Genomic DNA, 24,792 nt, shown 5'->3' with positions numbered 1-24,792 from the left:
GGAGTCAGAAAATGTGCTGACCTTGGGGGAAGCACGGGAAAGCTCTTGGCAAGCTCTGGAAATTTTGGGAGGAAATGGATTTTCAAGACTTGAGAGGAAAGGAAAAGAACAAAAGGATTACCAATACAAAAACTGCCACAGCTCTGGCAATTTATAGAATTATATAGAAATTTTAATAATCGCTTATTCTCTGATTTGTTGTTACTTTCACTGCAAGCTGAACATGAGAAGGTATCTGACCCTATAAAGTTGTAAGTGACGACCTCCACTCGGTCAAGGAGTCCCCCAAAGACAGGCTTTGCACCAGTTAACTTTATTCATCTTCAAAAATACGTGCAGAATCTGTCCTTAAGCACACACATACAGCTGCACTTTATATTCCCTGCTGTTATTTACAGCATAAAAGATTTAAGGAATGCTGGCGGGAAGATGTCTGCATGCACAAAGTTTGCTAAACGGAAAGCAGAAGTTAGCTAATTAGCTTTCGCTCACTCCCGCTCTGTGGCCGCCAGCCAGACATACCATGCTGACCCCCTCCCCATGTTGACCGTAGTCATGGCAGACTTCAAAGTCCATGTTTGCCCAGGCCTGTAGGCTGCAGGGGCAGAGATGCTGGGCCAGGCACTGCTGCTCTCTGCACCAGCCATGCAGCACCAGCAAACATCGGGCATGCGCTTCTGACAGGCATCATTCCAGAAACAGCAGTTTGGGAGCGCTTTAGGCATTTTGTTTAATACTGCACAAATACTAAGTGCCTTCTGGATGTAGGCAACAGCCTAAAGACTGCTTCCCAGCGAGGCGGGCAGTAGTTGCTTCAGGGCTATAACTATTGCTCTGGCAGAAATGCATGTGTGTATTGTTATCACAAGGGAATGGCGTGAAGCGAAGCACAACGTGAAGTGAAGCACAATGTGAGCGGGTATTGTGCTCCTGAAGTTTCCCCTGTTAAAGCCTAACAGAGCTCAGTAAAACCTGGGGTGCAAACCTGGGCTGTTCTGCAACCACCGTTGGGTAGTGTGACATAACCTTTAACAAAGATATGTATTTCCTTAGTGAATTATAACAAGATAACATTACACGTGGAAATTAACATTATGCTAGGGCTATGGTAACCTAGGACTAGAGGTAATAAAAATGCAGCATTAAAATAAACTTAGTTCTTTGGAACAGTTAACAAGGTCTTGCTTCTTCTGAGGTGGGGGTGGGGGAGGGTGGGGTGTCAGGAAACCTACCTGTTTTTACTGGAAAATAGCAAAGGCTATCAAAACACTAAAAAAAAAAATCAGGTCCCCTACACAAAGGCATTTGAAAGCTCATCTCTAATTACCGTTAAGGTACTCCCATCCTGCCACTTATGTCTGAGGACATGAGATAAATCCTCTCCAGCTTGGCCACGGGTAAAGGGTGCTATTCCTGTGCAGGCAGTGCTGCTGGCTTGCTCCCAGTGGATGGGAGGATGCAGTGCGGTGAGCCCCAGGCAGCCAGGGACATCTGGTAGGACTTGAGGAGGCAGCATGGCTTGGCACTGGTGCCCTGGCATGGCATTAGATCTAAAGGAGATCTAAAGGATCTATACATGGTGAGCACATACAACAGAGGTCCTGTGGAAGACCTGTTCCTGATGAAGAGTCCAGACTGGATAATCTTGGTTGTCCCAAATGACAGTCAATGCCCATTAGGCACCTGAATCACCTCTTCCATGGAGAGCTGTGGTCTGGCCCAAATTTAGTGAAGGTCTAAGACTTCCCAAGGACCCCTGATCCAGAACATAACATTAATAATACACATGTATTTTTCAAAACAGCATCAGGCGTCAAAGATTAAGGCTATGTACCTCTGCTATTTGTCTGGGAGGAACTCGATTTTACAGTTAGGTGAATAGACTGGAAATGCAACATATTTCTCATGCTGCACTCCAGGGTCACTAGCACTCCTGGCACCCAAAGCACCCATTTCAAAGTCCCTTGGGCAAAATGGAAAAATCCCTTGTGGCTTCCACAGATGTTAAAACAAGCTTTCCTTTAACAGCTACTAATATACATGACCGACATCACAATGCTTATACAATTAACCAAATATGCCAGGCCCTCTAAAGTAGCAGGTAGTACAGTAAGAAACAGAGCATTACGTATTTCTCATTATCCTACATGGCATACACTAATGAATCCAAATACTTATTAGATGTGTACTTAACAATGTTCAGAAAAAAAAAATTAAATATATATATCTAGAAAAGAACTGGCAACCTCAAAGTTTTCGATGCTATAACAACAAAATTTACCAAACTAAAATATAAGAAATCACACACCAACAAATGCTGCTTTTTTTAAATGTAATTCTAAAGGTAAACTCAGTACTAATCTGTAGAGCAACTCATTAATTTATTTGTGCACAAATCTGAATGAAATAATGTCAACTATTCTTGTTTAATTCTCAAAATCATATAAAAAAGTCCAGCTGCTTATGAAATTCAACTGGTATAATGGACTGGGAACTAATGATCACTAATGTATACAATTCTAAGTGCTGTACATAGACCAAAGCAAACAACAAAGAGTATTGTCTTGGGAGGTTCGAATAATGATTTGGCTTTTTTATTACTTTGCAGCATAGTTCAGTTCAGGTAGGGGGCAAGTGAGAGAAGAAAGCAAACTGTGGGAGGACAAACCGCAGGCAGCAGAACATGCCAGAAGTTAGCACCATGATTTCTCTTTCAGTGCATTAACCTCACCCAAGGAAAAACACCACGATACAAATCATAACCTAGCACCCCTAGATTGTTGAAATCATAGATCAGTGAAATAGCTGTTTAATTGAAGCTGAAGGAAATGGAGCAATATGGTATCTCACTCATATACTTTTGATGTACAGTGATCTGACTATTATTTTCAAGTGTGTGTGAGGGCAAAATGTGATAAATTCCGTGCCACCTCACCAGAAAAGGGGGGGGGGGGGGGGGGGGGGGGAGGAAAAAAAAGGGGGGGGGGGGGGATGGGGATGGGGATGGGGGAAGGGAAAAAAAAATACAAGTAAAGCCAGGATCAAGCTCACTGAATCCAACAAGAACTCTCTGGATTGTATCTTGAGTAATTCTGATAAAACTTTATGTAACAAATGCTACTTGTACAAACATGTCAACTTACATATGCATTGTAAGAAGAAAAAGCCTAAAGATGCCTGCTTTTTGCCACATGCTGAATATTGGTACAATTTATGATTCTGCTTTTACCTTTATCAGCAACAATTGCTCCATTATTAGTATCATAAAGGGTTTATAGAGTTGAAACTCTGCCTGCATTTGAAGTGTCAGCTGTTTGAATTCTCTTCACCTATTTTGTTCATACAATTTGTTGCATTTTGATTAAACAGAAGCTCAGTAAGTAGAACAAACATATCAGAAAATCAGGAACAATTTCATTTAAGTTTGTAGGAACAGCACTGCATAAAGGAAAAGGATGCCCATACACACACTCAAAATGAACCCCAGCAGATGGTCCAGTTACCTGTGGTTTCCTTCATATGGAAGGAAAACCAGCAACCCCCTCCCAAACAAACCCAAAGGGTATTTCTGGGCAGATGAACCTTCACTGACACAACATTTACTCTAAATCCAAGCACAAGAAGTTGGTTTTAGACTATTTGAGTAAACTTTAGCAGATAAAAACTGCCATGGAGCAGTCACCTCAGCATCAGTATGATGTGACTGAGACACTGTCAGGTAGCTCTGCTGGGTATTATATATTCAAACCATGCTGATTCACAGTTATTTTATACCATTACCACACCATTTTTTTAGTACTAGGAATTATGAAAGGTTTTATTTAAGCAAGAGTCTGTCCACCTACTGCTTAAAAAAAAAATTAAATATATATATATATATATGTATGCATGTATATATGCATATATCACCATCCTGACTCTTCATGTCTCTCCTTGAATATCCCCCCCTTTTCATTAACTACAAGCTTAAGAAACATTGGTAGAGTTGACAACTCAATACAGATAAATGCATCTTATGCAGCATTTTTTTTAGTTTGAAAACTTACCATAGTGCAGCTTGCTATTTGACTATGTGAAATTACATGTACTCAATTTACCAAAAAACTAAATGCACCCCGTTTCTCACTTCTTCCCCATTGCTGGGAAAAGATTATTTTACTTATTAACTTATCTATAAATTTTATTTTTCCACAATGCTTACTGTTCTGAGGGCTGTGGTACGTTGTAATCAGTTCTCATGGGTGGTAAAACTGCAGGTTTACTACAGTAGGAGAGTCCTTAGAGAACAAGCGTTTTCTCAGGGATTTACATAAAAATGATGCTGGTGAGAATTTGAAAGGCAGTCTGCAATATTTTCATGACAAGTTTTGATTACAATACAAAAGTCATGAACCAGGAAAAGTACTAAAATGATGGAAAAATTTAGTTACCTCAATGGGAACCTAAAAGGAGCTGTACTGGGTATGAAGAAAAGTTTACCTGGCCTTGCCTCCAACCAAGGCCAAAAAGGCTGGCCTGATAGGATATTTCTCCCAGCAATTCTGCCATTTACAACTTTGGAGCTTGCTGAACCAGACAGTTTCTTCCTGTTTAACAATCTTCAGGGGACTTCTCTTTCACAAACTCACGCTGAACCAGTTATGATGAACTTTGATAATTCAGAGTATCCAGTGGCAAGAAACTCCACAGGAACAGCGTAAGATTCAGGTAATAAAATGCCAGATTGCTCAGCTTAAACAGCTGTCAGCTCTGTGTTTGCTGTTTGGTTCCTTACGGCTGGAGCAGGATCATGAAATAGAAGGAACCAAAAAACCCAGACAGCTACGTTTTCACCTACAGTGTTTTAAATCTGTAATTTAGCAATAAATAAATAAATAAATAATGAACCCACACCATTTCTATATTTCTGAAATGAACATCACAAAGAAAATAAAGACTACGACGACTCTAAGTTGCATCTTCTGCCGTGCTCTAACACATCCGTACTGACCTACGGACAGAAATAATCTGATGATGAGGCCCCTGTGCCTACACCTGCACCTTCCGCAGGCTGAGCAGGTTGCAGGAGCCAGCTGAGGTCCACAGAAAGGTTCACCACCACCAGACTGTGGTCCAGTCAGCCTCTGCACGGCTTCTGCAGAAATGAGAACTGCAATGGTTGTCACACCTATGTGCCCAAAGGGATTGGAAAAATGGTGAGAAACACTGAAGTTTACAACGTAGGGTTCATTCAGCACAGAACTTATTCATAGATGGGGCCTGGAATAGATTCTGCCAGGCGAATAGCGCTGGTTCAGACACTGCAGAGAAAGAAAAAAAGAGTAAGGGAGAAATAATTTTCCAGTGTCAAAGACATCTTGTACACTAACTCCCTTCATACGCAGGATACACCTATTCTGGAAAGCATGGGAAGGAGACAACTGCAACCCCTGCCCCTGCACCTGACAGCACCAAAAGCCATATAGCCTCTTGGTAGCCCAAAGCTGGGAGGATGAGGAGGAATGAAGAAGAAAAAAGTGGAAGCAGCAGCAAAGAGAAAAAGAAGACAACAAGGTGACTTGCAGTGTTCCCCACCATGATCCACTGTGAGATCTTTGAAGGTTCACCCCATGACAAGTGGAGATGGAGGTGGATTTGCATGTGTCACTGTAATTTCACTGAACGGTGGGACACCCACGTGGCTAACCTCTTTTATCCCTACGCACCGCCTATGAAAGAATAACTTGATGGTGCCTGCCACAACCTAATAATTTACCATGGAGGCAAGCAGCAATGGAAATCCTCCGGCAAAATTTCAGTCACCGATTGCCCACGGTGCATGGAAAACCAACAGGTGAGCACTTGGGCAGAGGGAAAACTTACTACGTGAAGGAACGAACAACTTACTTGAACAAAGGCATCAAAACAGAAATGCCTCATAAGCCCTATGAAACGACAATCAGTTCATCGCCCTGGAGAAAGCCTGTATCACCACTAGGAAAATTTAACTGACATCAATTAGAACACCACCACACTGCTTTTATGGATTGCCAACACTAGAACCCTTTTTCAGGACACGGGGATTAGTCCCTTCGGAATACCATGTTCAGTCAAGCCAGCTGGTTTTTAATGATGTTTTTGCTAGTGGTAGCCAGCAAAAAGCGTAACTTCTCAGTCTGAATGAGATTATATATTTCAGAAGACAATACATCATCTTATTATTAGAACAGACATGTAATTCAAAAGAAATTAAATTTCATATTCTGATATTGCCAATTTCCTGTGTCTTCTGTCTGCAGAGTTAGAACTACTCCTGAACTTCATGTGTTCAGTCTGGTTTTGTCACAAAATTGCCAGGTAGACTGCCTGAAGGCTTTTTTCCATACCTGATATCGATAAAATCATCCAGGACAATGAGTCTGAACAGTCAAAAATGTTAAATCAAACAGAAACCAATAAAACTGGAATTATTAAATAATATTAAGACTCTGAAGTGTAATGCTGTGTATGTCTTTGCAGCAAACACGTAGATGATTTCACTATGGGAAAGAAAGAATGCGCTATGCTTTCATAACACAGCCAAATATTTGTACTCTCACCACTGTGTTTGCCCAAATTATGTCTTTTTCTATTGCCTGAAGTGTTTAATTTTTTTCTAAAAATAGGAAAGTCAATAAAAGAAGCAATTAAATAATACGGCTTTAATGATCTTCTGAGTTTACCTATAAATATTTACTAAGTGTCTTCCCCTTAGGTTGTTAAACTGATAATGCAACTTTAATTGCTTTTAATTGTTTTTGGCTAGACATGAAGACCTACTGCAAAATCTGAAAGATCTTTACAAACATTTTTTCCTAGATGATTGGGGAGAATGTATTGCATAACAGAATTTCATCGATTTGTGGGAGACCTAAATTAGTAAAACATTTAGAGAATATTGCTTAAGAAGTCATGGGTTAAACTTAGCAACAAAACTATGAAAATGCCACAAAACCAATTTTTTTTTTTTTTTTTAAATAAGCTTGAATAACCACATTCCAAATCCTGCCGGCTCCATTTTCAATTGCTTTTGACAACTGCTGTAGAAAAGGAGTTTCCTAACAGGATTTTATGGCCAAAATAAAGAAGCTAACAGATTCCCTCATAGGGTTTAGAGGAGAAAATACCACCACCATGACCAACATGCAATCAGTGATTTATGACAAAACCTCTGATTCCAGACTGGGAATGTTAAAGACATGCAGAATTCAATGGTAGCTCGTACTGAAGATCAGAAAGCTGGCAGGTACATGTCCATGAAACCCAATTGGACAAAGCTGTTTATCAATTATTTGTAGAAATAGGAAGCAGCAAACCTGTTTATTATTTCATTTTATTATTATCATTAATTTATATATTTTTGGTCTGCTGCTTCTTGTGGCAAGGAAGATTTTGCAGTCAAAGAATACCTCCTAAAAGGGAAGCACACCTCCTGCTAAGCATAAAGACTACATCACTGCTACAAAATCATAGAAGACTGACCTCTCTAATGTTTCCACTAAATCTCAATTTTTCTGCAAACTTTCTCATACATGTGTAAGACACTTTATGGTATAATCATAGAACCATAACCAAATGAAAGTCCAGGAATCTTAGGATAGTTTATGTTATTAGCATTATGCAGAGAACATGGTAAATACCAGAAGAACAGCAAATAAAAAAGAAAGAAAAATTCCAAGCTACTTATCTCCACATAATAAAATTATTTAAAGTATTATGCAAAACATTATACAAGTGCTAAATTCACAACTGTACAGGCATAACTCATGCAAATTTACTTGCTTCTGAAGATTTCTTTAAAGGAAGAAATCTAATTTGGGCATGTGAAACACAGTGCAAACAATCTAAATTACATGAGTGCAGATGATGCATTGAAGTTATTATCTCATTCAGATCTTTGTTCTTTATTTCAGCTTGTAATTATGCTTGTGCATTTTGTCTTAACTGCATTTGTAAAAATCTCGGAGGCAAAGATTTGTTTTCCTCTTAATTACAAAAAAGAAAAGGCCCTGGAGCACTATGAAGACAAATATTATATCCAATGTGATAAATACTGTGAATACTGTACATAAGTTCAGAGGTAGCCAACACCTGGCTCTTGATTTCTAGATGCATCTTGTCATCTCAAGATGAAAGCACTCCTGCAATTCATTGTTCCTTTGATTCTCTTAGATACATGATATGTATCTAATAATTCAAGATAAAGATTTTAGCATACGGCTCACAGGATAAGGAAGACATATAACTACAGGTTTAGATACACATTCTCACTTAGAATCAAAAGCCCTGTCCTCAGCATCAGCTCCAGAGCTCAGAAGCATGGTTGGAATGTCCTGCACTTGCATTTTGTGCAGCTTATTTGTTTCTTCAGAAGATCAGATGGTAATAGGTATAGGTGGACCATCTAACATGTTCTGTCATGATCAGGAATTGCATATTGCTAAGACAATAAATATATTAAAGAAATTTATATGAAGGAACATGCAAGAAGGTAGTTAAAATTTTACAGCTAAATATCTAAGGCATTCTTCATGAAGTTCTATTTTGGCAACATAAAGTTTTAATCTTTAAATTAATTCTGGCACATTTACAATGATGATATCTGAATCGGGTAAGTTCTACTGCGTATTTATGTGTAGGGCGCAAAACTACACCACTACATGTTGTTCAGTAAGTGGAGGTCATCTATTCACAAAGGTATTACCAGAAAAAAATGCAGGTGATTTTTCAATTCAATTTTTTTTTATTTTCAAATATTTTTGTGGAATTATGAAAGGTTAGCAAAAAGTTGAAAAATCAAATTATACATATTGGATTGCTGTCCTGTTCATCTCCAGTTTCTACATTTGCATATTAGGGCTGTCAAGAGAAAACAATCATCTCTTACATATGCCTATTCCAATCTCCTGTTACTTCAGCCAGATACAACCATCCTGCTTTATACCACCTGATTTCCTTCAAAAGCAGTCTTTCTTGTTGCAAACTTAAATATTAGTTCACCCAGGAGCTGTTTATCCAATGCACCCTTCTGACTTGGCTCCTGTCAAGGCTAACTATTGAGAAGTTAGTTTCTATATATAGCTGAATAATCAGTCAACAGAGCATGTTTGCTGAAGGGCTGGCACACTGAATCAGAAAGTCTCTTTTCTAGAGAACTCAATGCATATCTTTGGAAGAGTGCGGCTAGCAGCAAACTCTCTGCTCCTACAGACAGAACAGAATAGTAAACGACAGTACTGCTACCTAAGCTCAAGGAGATGTTTTACTAGAGCAGACAGAATTTATTTTAATAGCTGTGGAAGGCTAATTTTGTGGCCCTTTACAATGGTGTGACTGCACCAATAGATAAGGGAAGAGCAACTGATGTCATCCATCTTGACTTCTCTAAGGCAGTCTCTTTGATATGGTCCCATGCACCTTCCTTGTCTCTGAATTGGAGAGATATGGGTTCGATAGATGGACTACTTGACGAATAAGGAACTGGCTAGATGGAGACATCCAAAGAATTGAAGTCAATGGTTCAACGTCCAAATGCAGACCAATAACAACCGGTGTCCTTTAGGGGTCCATACTGGGGCCCATACTGACCAATATCTTTATTAATGACAGAGACAGTGGGATTGAGTGCCCCCTCAGCAAGTTTGTGGATGACACCAAGCAGAGTGGTGTAGCTGATTTGGTTGAGGGAGGGTATGCCATCCAGCGGGACCTTGACAGGCTGGAGAAGCAGGTCCATGTGAACCTCATGAAGTCCAACAAGGACAAGTGCAAGGTCCTGCATCTGGGTCGGGGCAACCTGTAGTATCAGTACACAGTGGGAGCTGAAGAACTGAGAGCAGCCCTGCAGAGAATTGGGTGTATTGGCAGATGGAACAGCCCAGAAATTAAATTCTATCCTGGGCTGCATCAAAAGAAGAGTGGCCATCAGGTCAAGGTGATTACAGCCCCCTGCTCTGCTCTGGAAAGACTCCCCCCCTGCAGTACTGTGTTCAGCTCTGCCACCTCCCGCACCAGAAGGACATGGACTTGTTAAAGTGGGTCCAGAGGAGGGCCACAAAGATGGTCAGTGGGCTGGGGCACCTCTGCTGTAGGGAAAGGTTGAGAGAGTTGCAGCTGTTCACCCTGGAAAAGAGATGGCTCTGGAGACACCTTAGCACAGCCTTTCACAATTTAAAGAGGGCTTATAAAAAAGACAAAGACTTTTTACCAGGGCCTGTAGTGACAGGACAAAGGGCAATGTTTTTAAACTGAAAGAGGGTAGATTTACAATGAACAAAAGGAAGAAATTTTTTACAGTGAGGGTGGTAAATCAAGGAAACAGGTTGTTCAGAGAAGTGGTGGATGTCCCATCTTTGGAAGTGTTCAAGGCCAGGTTGGTTGGGGTTTTAAGCAACATGATCCTAGTGGAAGGTGTCCCTGCCCATGGCAGGGGGGGTGGACTAGATGATCTTTAAAGGTCCCTTCCAACACAAATCATTCTATGATTCTGTGATTCTGGACAGTTCAAGACGAAACTTCTTTGAAAGGTAAGCTTTGGAGTATTTCAACAACAGTAGAAAAGAGAGTAAGAAAAAATTTTGGCTCAATTTTTAGCTTAGCCACTTGCATATTCAATTTATTTGAAAAAAAAACCCAGTAGATACTATAAATGTTCCTATTAAGTTTCTATTGAAGTTAGTAATGGCCTTCGTCAAGTAGACATTACAAATATGGAACTTCAGAATTACTAGCTATATTTTAAGAGGCTTTTCCTACAATCTATGAAATGATTGAAAGTATGTACACTTAGAAGCCAGATAATTTTTTTTCCCTTCGAAATCTGCATATCCAACCCATTTTTCTGTTTCATGGTAAAATGCAAGCCAGTGACCTTGCTGTTTTATTTTTATTGACAACATTCAGCAATGCTTTGCATGAATTACTGCAGAATCCACATGGGGTCATCTGTATCACACTGCAACTTTAACTATATTCTAACTGAATGACTCCTAGAAAGGAAATAAACAGTACTAGTTCGAATATTCACATGCAAATAGGTATTTGTATGAATATCTATGTATAAATGATAATTACATGTCTATATATGGCACATTTTCCTTTCTGCGTTACTCTTCACTCTCTGGAATTTAAATGAACAGGTGTCCACAATTACACGTAAAAGCATATTTAGAAATATTTTTGTCTATGTTTACAGCTCTCTACACTTGCTATGTCAGAATTGTTTACAGTGTCATTCACCTGGAATTTTATTCTCTTTCTAGAAAGGCTAACTAATGGACAACAGACAGTTTTTCAAAGCAGCAATATTATTTTTTTCCCCACTACTTACTTTTTGTAGTTTGGGTACTGAACCTCAGGATTTTTTGCTGTAGGAATTTGTTGTTGTGGGTGACTGAACAGGGGGTAAATCAGTATAGGCATGACAGCCAGAGACAAGCTAGAAGAAGAGACTAAACATAGGCAACTGTTGCTTGGTAGGCCCACCTTTCCTCTGGTTTTGGATGGAACAGAGAGAAACCCTGGCATATTCACTGCCACATGCAACTTAAGGAGGCAACTATGCCCAAAGACCCCCCTACCCCATAGGGTCCTGTAAGCCGTGCTGAAGCCAAAACTCAGTGTGGGTACGATCCAAGACCCCCTCTCAGTTGCAGAAGCAAGAAATCACCATGCAGCTGATTGCGGGCAACTTTGCTGGGATGAAAAACGTCGTTTCCCACAGCATCCTCTAAGGTGGTTGCAAATAACAGCACTGAAGCGGGAGTAGGTCCCACTGAGTTTGTAAGAACATTGAGTCAGGGCAGTGAACTTCCCCAAAGAGTGAGTCATATGGCAAGATTCAAAATTTAGAAGTGGTAATGGGTCTTACCTCTGCAAATTGCTTTTGAATATATCTTCAAAAGCACAATATACCCATAAAAATAATGTAAATATACTAACACCACCTCAAATTTCAGGAGAGAAATATTCAGTCAGAAAGCAGAGGCCTTTAGTTAACAGTTCGTACCATGTCATGTAGTTACAGGCAATGCTACAAACTACAGAAATCACCAGCCTCTCTTTCTGGAGGCTTACACTATAAACACAGCTACACAGAGAGCCCTTATACAACCCCGGGCACCGTAAACCTCAGCAGGCAGCTCTGGTTTTTTCCTCCAAAATAGCCTCTCAACAACTTGCTCTTACCCACACTGCACGAGGTACTTCCATTTGTGCTTGCAAAAGCCCTGTGGTAGCAAAACACTAGTTTACTGTGCAGGTGAAAAAGTAGTAAAAGTTACAACCTGTTTTTTTGGAGGCAGGGGGGCGAAAAAAAAAAGCTACTACTGACATTTTATTGAACACGTTTCTTCCTGATGGTTTAGTTTTGGTTTTGGTTTTTTCTTTCTGAGATCCTTGCATACCATTTTCGGGACTTCATTGGAGAAAGATCTTGCATTCTATGTTAAATCAAACAAAGTTTTGTTTCAACCCTATTATTTCAGATCTTTATGTTATGTAGATATAACTCCTATTAGTACTTTCTGCCAACTTGCATGCCAACTTTATTTATGGTATTGTTTCAATATTCAGTATTTTTTTTATTTTAACAGCTTTGAGACAAGCCTAAACCTTCAACATATGAATATGGAATCTCCATCCTTAGAGGTACTAAAAAAAAGTTATTTATAAATAAATAAACTCTATTATTCAAGACTGAATAAGGCGCCACCTTTGCGATTGCTCCAGGCAGTCCCTTTTATACCAGAAAGGAATGAAAAAGTAAAGTGTAACTAAGGTCTTGACTATCATAAGCTATGTTTATCAGACCTTATCCAGATTCATATAGCTCTTAGTGAAGCAGACATTTTGTCACTAAGAAAGAAATCAGTATTTTAAGAAATATCCAGATAATACGTATTTATTTTCATTTTCTCATAAAAGGAATATATTTCTATAACCCAAATGTTAAAAATATATTTGCACTTTTTTATAAAACTCAGGGTTTTTTCCCAAAAACATCATGAAAACAAAAGAAATATTCTAAGCTTCCCACAGAGTGTCCTATTATTATGGTATTGGTCTAAACTGCTCCAACTTTATTTTGGGAACATTATTGTATTTGAAATTGTTCTGACAAAGGAGACCAGCCGATACTTCCTGTTTTGCACAAGACAGATCTTTTCTTTCAAGCACGTTTCAGTTGCGAGCAGCTCTAGGAAATTTCAAAACAGAGGCATTAACTCCGAACACTCCAGCGTGCAGCCACTGAATATACTGCAAAGCACAAGGGCCAGGACTGTGCCCATCACCTGGGCCGAGCAGAGGAGCGCAGCGCGGGCGCCTGCACTATTGCTAAAGTGATCGCGCCTCCTGAGCACCCCCAGCCCTCCCTGGGACAGGGCTGTTAGGTTCCCCCAGCTGCACAGGGACAGGGACACAGTCCCCCAAGCAGGGCGATGCTGCCTGTTATCGCTGTTCCTGTGACTAGACATAACCAGAGGTACTAATTTTTTGTTTTCGGTTTAACACGTATTTATCCTCCTAAGACAGTTAAGCATCTGCATAACTCACATCATCAAGTACCTTCGCAGACATCAAAGGGACCTCGAGCACACTGAATCTGACACAAATGCATAGGTATCTGTGGAACTGTGGTTTCTCGTGGGGTTTTCTGAACTGGCGAGAACAGTCAGTACCATTCTGAGCACCCAGCTTGTTTCCACAGGTGTAGCCAACCCTTCATACCTGCGGCATTTGTTCTTCCTCTGAAAATATCATCGTATGCTTTCCATTGCGGGGTCACCTGGTAGGCGTGGATGAACACCACAAAAACCACCACCAAGCACATTAATGGCACCAGAGCAGCGGTGAAGAGAGCAGCGTATGCATTTGGAATGAAGCACCTGATGGGAATAAATGGAAAAAACCCGAAGTTAATAAACTTAGGAGGCACCTTGAACAGTTGTAAAATTTCAGAAACAAATGTTTTTGATGAGGCATATGCTTTACAAACCACAAATTCTTTAACTCTGTTCCCAGAGTAACCTTGATAGGATGGATTGGGTTCTGTCAGTTCTTATCTCCTTATCATTACCTTAAGGGGTATAACATTTGCACCTTAAAAGTATGCATGTTACATTTTTGCCTAACTAATGTTGGAGAGATTTAAACTGTTGCAATGGAACAATATTTTAACCAACTCCATGCATGCTATATTCATGTAATTTGATCAGTCTTAGTCACCAAAGTCTAAAAGGGCATTATGCAATTTTCTATACTTAGCTCCTGAAACCACAGAATAAATTTTGAGAATTATATTTTTAAAATAAATGAACAAGTCTTAAAGGCAAGATAACTATTCCTCCTCAAGTTGTTGGAAATTATATGTCATTTGCACACTGAAGCCAAATGCTCCCTCCCTCCCATTTTTTTTTTTTATTTGTCCTATCTCTCCTTACCCTTTCCATTTATTAAAGTTATAATTATTTAAAAAGATGTGATGGGAACATGAGTTATTCCTGAAAAAGAGTCAAATTACACATATAAGATGATGACTTGAAGGATATGGAGATGGTAGTTAAAGAGAGCTCTTGACGGTATGAGAGATCAGGGGGTTCTGTGAACTCCCTGGAGATCAGTATGTGCTTTACAGCCACTGACCTACTCTAGAGATGACGCACAACGGAGCAGCCCAAGGGACAGCGCGGGAGTCAGTATGTCTAGAGAGTATGTGATCACTGCTATCCCTATTAAGAGGGTGTAACTTACCCAGCCCTTCTGTTTGTCAGGTCAGCTCTGCTAAACAAGTTTAGAGTCAATGCTAGTATAATATATATCTGAGAAAAGCCTGGGTACGTGTCTCACTGGTATACCTTCTGAGTTTGCTTAGGTGGGCATGTGTACTCTGTCCAGCAAGTCAAGACTGCATTCTGTGCCAGCTCTTCCAGAGCACGCTCTACACACCCTCAGCGAATGACAAAATAATATCCAGCAGAATCTAGGTACCTTCTACAACCATCTTCAGAAGGTACAGGCTCAGTCAGACACCAAGCTAAGGTACCACCTGCTAACATCACTGAGCAAGCAAATAAGCAACAGGAAGGTAGGAAGTCTCTACTGCAATTAAAGGTGTGGTTTTTTCATAGAATCACAGAACGGTTGGGGTAAGAAGACCCTGCTGGAGTCATTTTGTCCTCGCCTCCTGCTCAAGCTTGGACACACAGAGCTGGTTGCCCAGGACTGTGTCTAGATGTTTTTCTCTTTTGTACTGAGAAGCATGGAACTGGACCCAGCGCTCCGCATCTGACCTCATGAGTGCTGAGCAGAGGGGAACAATCATCTCCCTCAACCTGCTGCCAACACAGTTGTTCCCTGGACACAACATCTGATCCATTTCACCTTTCTAATTTTTACCATTTCTTAGATGTGAAAGCTATTTTAGTTCCCCAAATGTGTTCTTGAGTGGGCCCAATTAGCATGAAGACATGAAGGCGCATTACCATAACCTACGCTGCTTTTCATGATTATACCAAAGCCAAGAATCTTAGCACAAGTATAGTCTCCTGTAAAATCATATTTGTGTTCTGAAACCTGTAATTTTTAAAATTTGTTATATTTTTGTATTTCAGAGATCCCATATACTCTTAAAAGTCTGTCATCTGAATGCCTTGGAAGTTTTCCATGAACACTCCTTCATTTCAGTTAACAAAAGCTGCATGAATGAAAACCCACAGAGATGGATCACTTTTACTAATACCCCTGGGTACTTGCTCTAAAAAAGACACTGAAAATTTATGGAGACAAGAAATACACAAAGCTGTACTAACGTACAAAGCTTACTTTGGATTTCTTCCCTTCAAAGCAATGGTGAGCAACTCAACGACACCCACTACTTCCTGTGATCTTACTCACTTACAGTAGTGTGATGATGTATGTTGAAAGATATCTTTTATGCTGGAAATCACATGGGATATCATTATATGGACCAACTGAAAATATTTATTACACTTGACACTAGGGGTACACATTTACTGTTCCATTACCATGACACATTTGTCACATGGATCTACTGTGCATCATATTCTTAGCACTGGATGGGAACAGAAGAAAAATATCCCAAAACATCAACTAAGTTGGTGTTCCAGAACACAACTATTCTACAGGAAAAGGCCTAGAAAGGCTGATGTGAAACTGGAATGAAATACATAATTACAAATCTTACTTGTTTAAAGAAGACCATTATGTCCTGCAGTATATCCTTCAAGTATTTTATTTTTTTTTAAATAGGCACTAGACTGTAAAGTAAGTCTTTGATCCAGAGCCATTGTGCATAATAAAGTTATTTTAATATTTCTTTGTTAGGTGAATAATATTAGGCTTTTGGTTTGTTTGTTTTGAATCTCATTAATAGCAAAAAAAACACCCAAAAAACAAAAAAAAACCCAAACAAACCAAAACACCAAAAAAAAAATATTAATACAGCTACCAGTTGAAATGCATGCCTTCTGCAATGAGGACAAGAAAAATCAAACACTGTTAGCTTCTTCAGAGACTGTCATTTCAAAACAAAGTTTCTGTGACTTCTGTTCCCAAATTGTACATTGTTAGGGTTTTTTTTATTTATTTCCTGACTGTTTTGAGCAGCTTTGCTACCAGCTTACATCTCTTCCAACACTGAAAAGACAACTGTATAGCTTTCATCCCAAGCTGCCTCCACTCTTGCCCTTCTTGATTTGTTATTGACCGGAGGGTCCATCTCTGGTTCTGTTTTGACCACTTTGTTCTGACCTCTGGCTTTATTTTGACCCCTGATTTTGATTTTATTACTATAAATTTCTCTGGTAACTTCAACAGTAATATTCCCATTGGTTGATTTTCCCTCACTACTCCTAGCTAAACTAATATATTTTCATTATCTTCAAGACCCGCTTTGCTAGCCCCTTGGTCTCCTACTCTACTCAGGGTGGCACTTGTCCCATAAACAGCATTCTACTTCCAGCTCAAATGTTTCTAAGTTATAAAATATTTCTTTTTCCAACTAATGAGAAGATTCAACATATTATCGAAAACCCTGTGTAGGTCTGTATCTGTTATAATCCTATTAAAGAGGCTAGAAATAATTTTAGAAATCATTGTCTTTAGTATGTGCCTTCTCCAAGGTATAGTTCCATACTTCTATTTGTTAATCATTTAAGAACTAAAAAACAAACAAACAAACAACAAAACCCCAAAACCAGGAACTATATTAGGGTTTTTTTTTTCCTTCAATATGAACCAATAAGACACTTAGTTTACATATTTTTTGCCACAACTAGAATGCTGAGAAACAGCTTTAATAGGTAAGACTTTTTTTCGAGAGAGAGAGAGCTACTGTAGATGTTCAATCTAAATCGAAACATGGAGGGACTAGGACATACAATTTAATAGACAATATAGTCTTCCCTTTGGAAAAGATGTAATCTCAGGAAATCATATATATTTACGTCAATTCATTGATTAAAATGACCTCACTTACTGGCTGGTAAGAATCACGGTTTTACCTTGGTTTTGCTTTCCACCCCTGCTTCTGATCTAAAGGATTACTAGTCCTGCTTTCTTCTCAAGGGGGTGAAGCATGTTTATGTGACCCTTGAAGTGTCTTTGCAAAGTCTTCTGTGACCTCTCAAACCATAACATTTCCTTAAATCTGGAGAGGTATTGCAGCAACATGAGATATGGAAGGCCTCTTTTTATTTTTCTAATACTTTTAAAGGAAAAAGAGAAAGCAACTGACAAAATTTATACTGAAACTATTGGTTAACACAACTACATAATTGCTATTGAAAAAGGAAAAAGCAAACAAACAAACAAAAAAAACCCAGTGCAAAACCCAAACCAAGCAATATTGCTAAGGAAATAAGGAATATTTTAAAAATCCAGGGAAGTATTCAGTGAAAGTACTGATGTAATTTGTTCCCTTCTAAGAAAGAAATAAATATTTTAAATAGCTCAATGTGTTACAGACAGTTTTATTCTGCCATTGCCATGCCTTAGATATTAAGGACTCAAATGATTAAGTCTAAGGACTAAGACTCCTTCAAATGTGTCTTGAAACTATGGATAGTTAAGTTTGACAAAAAATTGAGAGTGTTCTTGGCTATCAGGCACCTGGTGTTCTCATTTACTTTTGCCGGCAGGCAGCTAACCTTTTGACTTTTACTTGTCATGTGAGTTTCACTCCAGAGCTAGACCTAGATTACGATTGTGACAATTGTTGTTGCAACTTTTAAATGTATTATTCATTTTTATTTTTGTTATTATTATTCAATCCTGGGCACAAAGCTGGATAACTGTTGAACTTCTCCCTTGCTTTAGGCACAGCTGGTTGGCGGGCAGCCTGGCATGGAGAACAGGGGACTGTGGCACCATTTGAGTTTGCTCATACGGGGCATGTTACATCAGGAAAGTAAAAGGCAAAGGTCAGACACATGGATTTGCACTTATATTTGCATTTCATCAACTCCATTTAGAGAAAGAAATCCATGTACCTAAAATATCTTAACAAAAGGCAAAGCCTGAATCACTTATTCATCGTTACTTAGCAAATTCTTCACAAAGGAGATGAGACAATGCTAAAAAATTAAAATAGGCAAGTTGAGTTATGATTAGACACACTTCCAGACATTCACACATTGTGGGTTTTCTTAAAAAGCAACTTGCTCTGTTCCAGATCTCGGCTTTGCTGTGGAAGGCTACATTACCTCTGAGTTGGCACTTTGAATAGCTTCTTAGAACATGCTCAACAATTTTCCGCTAAGTGCAGAGCAGGCCAGACAATGGAAACATTTTTTGCAAATAATTATGTGCTAAAAATTTGCTAATCTGACAGATTATCTGCAGCAAATTGTGTATGACCTGTATCTAAGCAACATACCAAAAAGTGAGATCTTTTGCTTTTATGAACTCATCCTAGATGATGATACCTATTATCTCCTTCTGACGTTTTGGGCAGCTTAACAGTTTGATAACCAAACCTCTTTTGAAAACACTGCAGATTTTTAATAGGCAGGAGCTCTGGGCTTTTAATTTTAACACAGTTCTTAAGTACAATCCTCTGAGAAGGTCTGATCTCTCACATCTCAGAATCACCAACAAACTCAGTTCTCTGCTGTATGTTCATTTGCAATTTCAGCTGGCAAATTGCTCCCATGTGGGCCTACATCTAGCACAATAATTCTTAGAGGAGTTTATGTTTGGTCCCTTCTTCCAACTTTCTGCTTTTTTTGGAATACTGCTGTTCCTTGTATCAAATACCTTTGCGCCTTTTGGCAGTGAGGTGCAAACAGAAAGCAGTAAGCGCCCAGGTAAAGCTGTCGTGTTTTATTTCCCTTAGCACCAAGCCAGAGGCCCTGATCCATGGACACTTCACATGCGATTCGGGATTGCTAATGTTTTATGCACATGGACATCTACCACGACGGTAGAATCAAGGCAGTGAATCAAGGCAGAGCAGCTCATGAGCCACTGAGCTTTAAAGCAGAGCATTTTAAAGCAAGCGGGGGAAAAAAATGCTCATTTACTTTAAAAGTGTGTGCAGGAAAATGCCAGTTCTAGCAACTGTTTGAAATCGCATTGGCGGTGGACATACCCTCAGAGCTGGTAACTGTGCCAGCTTCTGCAGTGTCAATGCCTCCTGAGACTGACTAATTCCCTACCTGAACACAGCTCCACTCTTTGTTTTATATTGCAGCAGTAGTCATATTCAACAAAGACATTAAAGCAACAGGATTAAGGTTTGTGCTGAGTTTTGTTTTCCACTCCCCTGATAGGGAAACATGCGGACAGTTCTCTTGTATGTGTTGGTTTTTTGGTTTTTCTTTTTTAAAAAAGAAGCTTCTGTTTCTATAAACTGATGTGGAAAAAAACCAGCTTGAAAGGGTATGCTAGGCTTAAAATGAGTTAACATTTGAGATGATAGTCACTAGTTCCTGAGGAACTTCAAGGCACATTCACACCAGAGAGATTTCTGTTTCTAGAGTAGATAAGATTCTACAGATTTCTACAAGATTATACAAAAATTCAGAGTGCCTAAGGTACATGGGTTTACACCCCGCAGTCTTCATTCCACTTCATGCAGTCTTCCAGATATACTAACAGCAGACCGTGGAACACCCTGAAAACACAGACTTAACACTTTGTAAAACTCAGTGGAAACCCGAATTAAAGCACTTGGCCCAATCTGATGTGCTTTACGGCTGCCTTGGGCAATGGAAATGTGGTGTAGCATTTATTTGGAGGGGTTTTTGACCTTTACTGAACAGACAGGAAGTTTGCAATCCAGCCAAAAAAAACCTGCATGTATGAGAGATGTCACCTTGCTGCCTATCATTGCAGCAAGCGTTGGCCCACGATGGTGTCGTGGTGTAACCCCAGCTGGCAACTAAGTAACAGCCAGGCAGACCCTTGCTCACACTTTGCCCACAGTGAGATGGCAATAGGGGAAAAGGTAAGATATGTAGGTTGAGATAAGAACAATTTAATAATTGAAATAAAATAAAATTTAATAATTCACAACTTCACAACTGTAGTGAAAAGGGGAGAGGGAGGAATAAAATCCAAAGGGAAAAAGCAAACAAGGGATGCCCAGTACAGCTGCTCACCACCCATGGAGCGATGCCCAGCCAGCCCCCAGCAGCAATTGGCCAGCCCTGGCCCACTCCCCCCGGTTTATATACGTTCTGTGGTATGGAACATCCCTTTGGCCAGCTGTCCTGGCTGTGCTCCTTCCCAGTTCCTCGTGCCACCTGCTCCCTGGAAGAGCATGGGAAACCGCAAAGTCCTTGACTGGGGGTAAGCAGTACTTACAAACAAGTAAAACATCTGCGTGTTATCAACATTATTCTCATAATAAATCCAAATCTCAGCATTCTACTGGCTACTAGGAAGAAAACTAACTCTATTCCAGCTGAAACTAGGACAGATGGTAGTACGAATACAGCTAAGCGATCACTTAACACGAGTGAGAATTCGAAAATATTTTTGAAGTACCATCAGAAACCACTCACAGTCCCTGTGAACCTCTTACTAAAGGAAACTGTACTGTGACTGGGAACTAAAAAGCTTTTCTCTCCATAAAAAAGCTCTTCTCTATACCACCCCTATGTCATTAGTGCCTGATGTCTGTGTAGGCTGATAACAAACACAAAGCCTCTTCAACAAACCTGTTTCAGTGCTCCACAGCACTCACCTCTGGACACCATTTCCCAGTGTTAAATTTAACTCTTTCTTGGTGCAGTGTATGCACCTTAGATCTTGGCATAGTCAATGGGGGAAACAGCTTCTTCCCTTATTTGCAGCAATATTCTTTTATTTAATTGTAAATTGCTGGAAATTTCCCCTCTGGTCATCTTTTAACTGAACAGTCTTAGGTCCTTCCATCTTCCTGAGCATACTTTATATTTAAGACTATCATGTGTCCTTAAGACTACACAGCTTTATATATATAGACCAATATCATGTCTGCCTTTTGTGCTGCAGCACAAAGCTGTTGACTCATGCTCAGTTTATCATCCACAATATACATGATATCTTTTTGTGAAGAACTGGTAAACAGCCAGTTATTCCCCTTCCTATTTTTGCATAGCTAATTATTCTTGGCAAGATACAAGTCTTTCCACATGTCCCCACTGAATACTACTTTTTCCAGAACAGATCTCAGATGTCAATAACATTATGAATTACAACCAACTTTCACTGTACTTCTTTCCCAGTTTGTGCTGTGGTAAATTTGAATGGAAACTCCTTTATTCTAGGCTTGTATTATATAAGGCAAATGTAATATTTTCCAGTCCATTAGTAACCAAGAAAGATGTTGAACAATATTTGAAGGACATTTTAAAGTCACAATTCCTTGAGAAGTTTCATCCAAGAATTCTGAAAAATTTATCTGAGAACATAGTTAGTCTGTTTACTGCCTTTTTCAATATGTCTTGGAACATAATGAGAAATTTGAGATTACTAGATATGTACTAACATTGCTCCAAAGGTCAGAAACTGAACGCGTATGAGAAATGATAAAACATTCAGCTCATGAAGAATTAAGAGGCAAAAATCATGATGCTTTCCTGGGCAAATGACTACATCGGATAAACTTGATTTCATTCTTTCATGAGGTTACAGGTTCAGCTTAGAAATACTTTTGGAAACTTTTGACACTGTTTGAATTACACAGTGGTGTACAAGACAAGAAAGCAAGTGTGAAACTTACTACACAGCTACCACACTCACTGGCTAGTTAATTCTGCAGGAAGAGTCTGGGAATTACTGTGGATCACACTAAGCAGGATATGAGACGTAGCTTTATGCTGTTCCAAGGAGGTAAATGTCATATTTGGATGTTTGTGCAGCAGTATATGCCGCAACACATACGAAGTAACCATTCTGCTCTAGTCAGCATTACAAATACCTCAGTGGCAAGCTGTGTCTGGTTTTGGCACATTTCAAAAAGATTAACTGAATTCAAAAAGTTCACACTAGAGATGTGAAGGCTATCAGAGGTCTTGTCAACATGTTCCACTCTCAATAGATAAAAAAAAAAATAATTGTTTTGATTGGTTTGGTTTGGTTTGGTTTTGGGTTGTTTCTTTGGGGGGGGGGGGGGGAGTCTTTTGTTTGTTTTTTGTTTTCTAAAGAGAAGGGACATGTATTGGCAAACTACAAGTTGGCAAAGGAACTGTTAATCTATGAGTAGGCAAAAAGCAAAAGCTGAATACTTTCTCCATGTCGTAATACATTTTCTTGCTGGAAAACACAAGCCAAGGGGCTTAAAATATACCAAGACTGGCTGATGGCTATCAGTGCAGTCACAGAAGGGATTAGCTGTCTTTAGCAGATCCACAAGGATCAGGGCTGGGTCCCTTAAAAGAGAATCCAGACACAAACTAGCAAGGTACTTTCAAGCCCAGAAATTAATGCTTTGCGGGAAAAAAACCCACCAACAAATACCTAAAGCACGTGCCTTGCAATGAAAGATATTAGGCAGCTCTTATTTCTGTGCTTGAACCAATCTTTACAGCGAAGCCCCTGAGGTTCAGTTCTAATGTAGATAAAGCTTTCTTTTCTAGTGAACACTTGTTAAACATTTCCTAGGCAATCCACAGAGTCAAGCCCAAAATAGGAAACAGAGATCAGTTGAGCTTATTTTTTTTTCCCACTGTAGATCATTTCTTAATTCTACTATTTTTCTTTTCCTGATTCACCTTGCCTTTCCTTTCTCCTTTCTTTTCTCCCTTTATCCTTCGCTTCCCTTCATTATCAATAACCACAAGCTATGCACATGCACAGGATATCTGTATGCATCCAGAGAACATGCCTAGCATGTATTTTACTTACATCCTATTTGCTGTTTTACTAGGATGATGCCTGCCAATGCCTCTGATGATAAGAAAGCTCATTTAGATCCATAATCAACTAAAATATTGCACAATCCGAAGTGCATAACAGGAAAAGTAATCCTTCCAGTGCCCAAGGATGAAAACCAGACTCACAGCTCCAGCCTAACAATGCAGTGTTTACTTTATCCAGTACCCCAAAAAATGTTTATCAAAAACTTGATGTTCACTGCCAATGTATCTCGCATCCTGCTGCTGGTTAGACAATCTCTTTCTAAACATATGAATAAGAAACAAACGAGAATCCTAAAACCTATCAGCAAAGTTGGTTTGGTTCGGGGGTTTGTTTTTTTGTGTGGGGGGTTTTTTTTGGTTTGTTTTTTTTGCAAAGGGCAAAGCACATTGCAATATAGTAGGCATGGAAGCACCCCAAGCATTACATTTTTTTCCTAAGCCTTCAGAAAGCAACCATTGGTTTCAGGTGTGCTCTGAGTAATAACATGGCATGCCAACACTAGTACTGAGTAATGCTTCTATCGCCTACACTTATTATATATTAAGCATAGACTACAAAGATTACAATTTCCAATTTGCAGCATAGAAAGAAAACTTAGTGATGTCAAATAATTTTTACAAGGTTTTTGAGAATGTTGGTGCCAGGTCAAAAAGTACAATTGTGGCTGCCAGAACACTGCTTAGACAGCCAGGCCCCTCCATATCTACAGATGCATTTACATGTAAATATATCTTGAAACATTTTTCAACAAAAAGTTGGCACCATATGTCTGCTTGGGTAAGTGAAAATGAAAAACATTTTCATGAATCTAGGAAAAATTCCCATCCTCAATCAATACTGACATAGTAGGGGATATCCATGCTAGCAAATTAAATTCTAAGGATCTATGGTCAAGCATGGATCCTCTTACCATCCAAAACACCTAATGGTTTTGCATTGCTCCAACTAGGTATTTTCAAAAAAATGTCCAGGCTGACTGTGTCTTATCACCACCTTTCTAGCCACCAACACAAAGTGCAGCACTATGAGGGCTGTTGTGGGGAAAATTAACTCCATGGCCACCTGCAAGGGCACACCACACTCACCCTCAGTTTCATGCTATAGAAACACTCCCCTGGTTGCTGTCAATCCAGCTCTCATGTTGTTCCAAATACTCTGAATTTAAAAAAAAAAACACGGTAACATGCTACAAAGACTCTGCAGAGAACAGCGCAGGCACCAGACCAAGCGCTATATAGCTCTGGTTGCAGGAGAGTCCAAAATTGTGACTGAGGACCAATCTCGGTCACTTTACTTCTGTATCAGTCTTTGCAGCGCTTTTATTTGACATGAATGGTTGGAATTTAAAGTGTCACTTTATAATTGAAAACATTTTCAAAAGTGACAAGCACTAACCTCTTCAATTCT

The 24,792-nt window shown here is 39.4% G+C and overlaps 1 protein-coding gene across 1 annotated transcript in view; it reads right to left on the bottom strand.

Moving 5' to 3' along the window:
* The window catches only part of ADGRV1 (adhesion G protein-coupled receptor V1), a 291,184-nt gene that overhangs the window by 41,317 nt on the left and 225,075 nt on the right, over nucleotides 1–24,792 (bottom strand). Inside the window, exon 88 of the mRNA XM_055791141.1 lies at nucleotides 13,747–13,904. Coding sequence (XP_055647116.1) covers nucleotides 13,747–13,904 — 158 coding nt within the window. The remainder of the gene's footprint in view (nucleotides 1–13,746; nucleotides 13,905–24,792) is intronic.

Source organism: Falco peregrinus, chromosome Z (assembly GCF_023634155.1).
Source record: "Falco peregrinus isolate bFalPer1 chromosome Z, bFalPer1.pri, whole genome shotgun sequence".
Taxonomy (NCBI): Eukaryota; Metazoa; Chordata; class Aves; order Falconiformes; family Falconidae; genus Falco; species Falco peregrinus.
The sequence above is the reverse complement of the archived record's forward strand: the minus strand, read 5'-3'. Positions and strand labels throughout refer to the sequence as shown.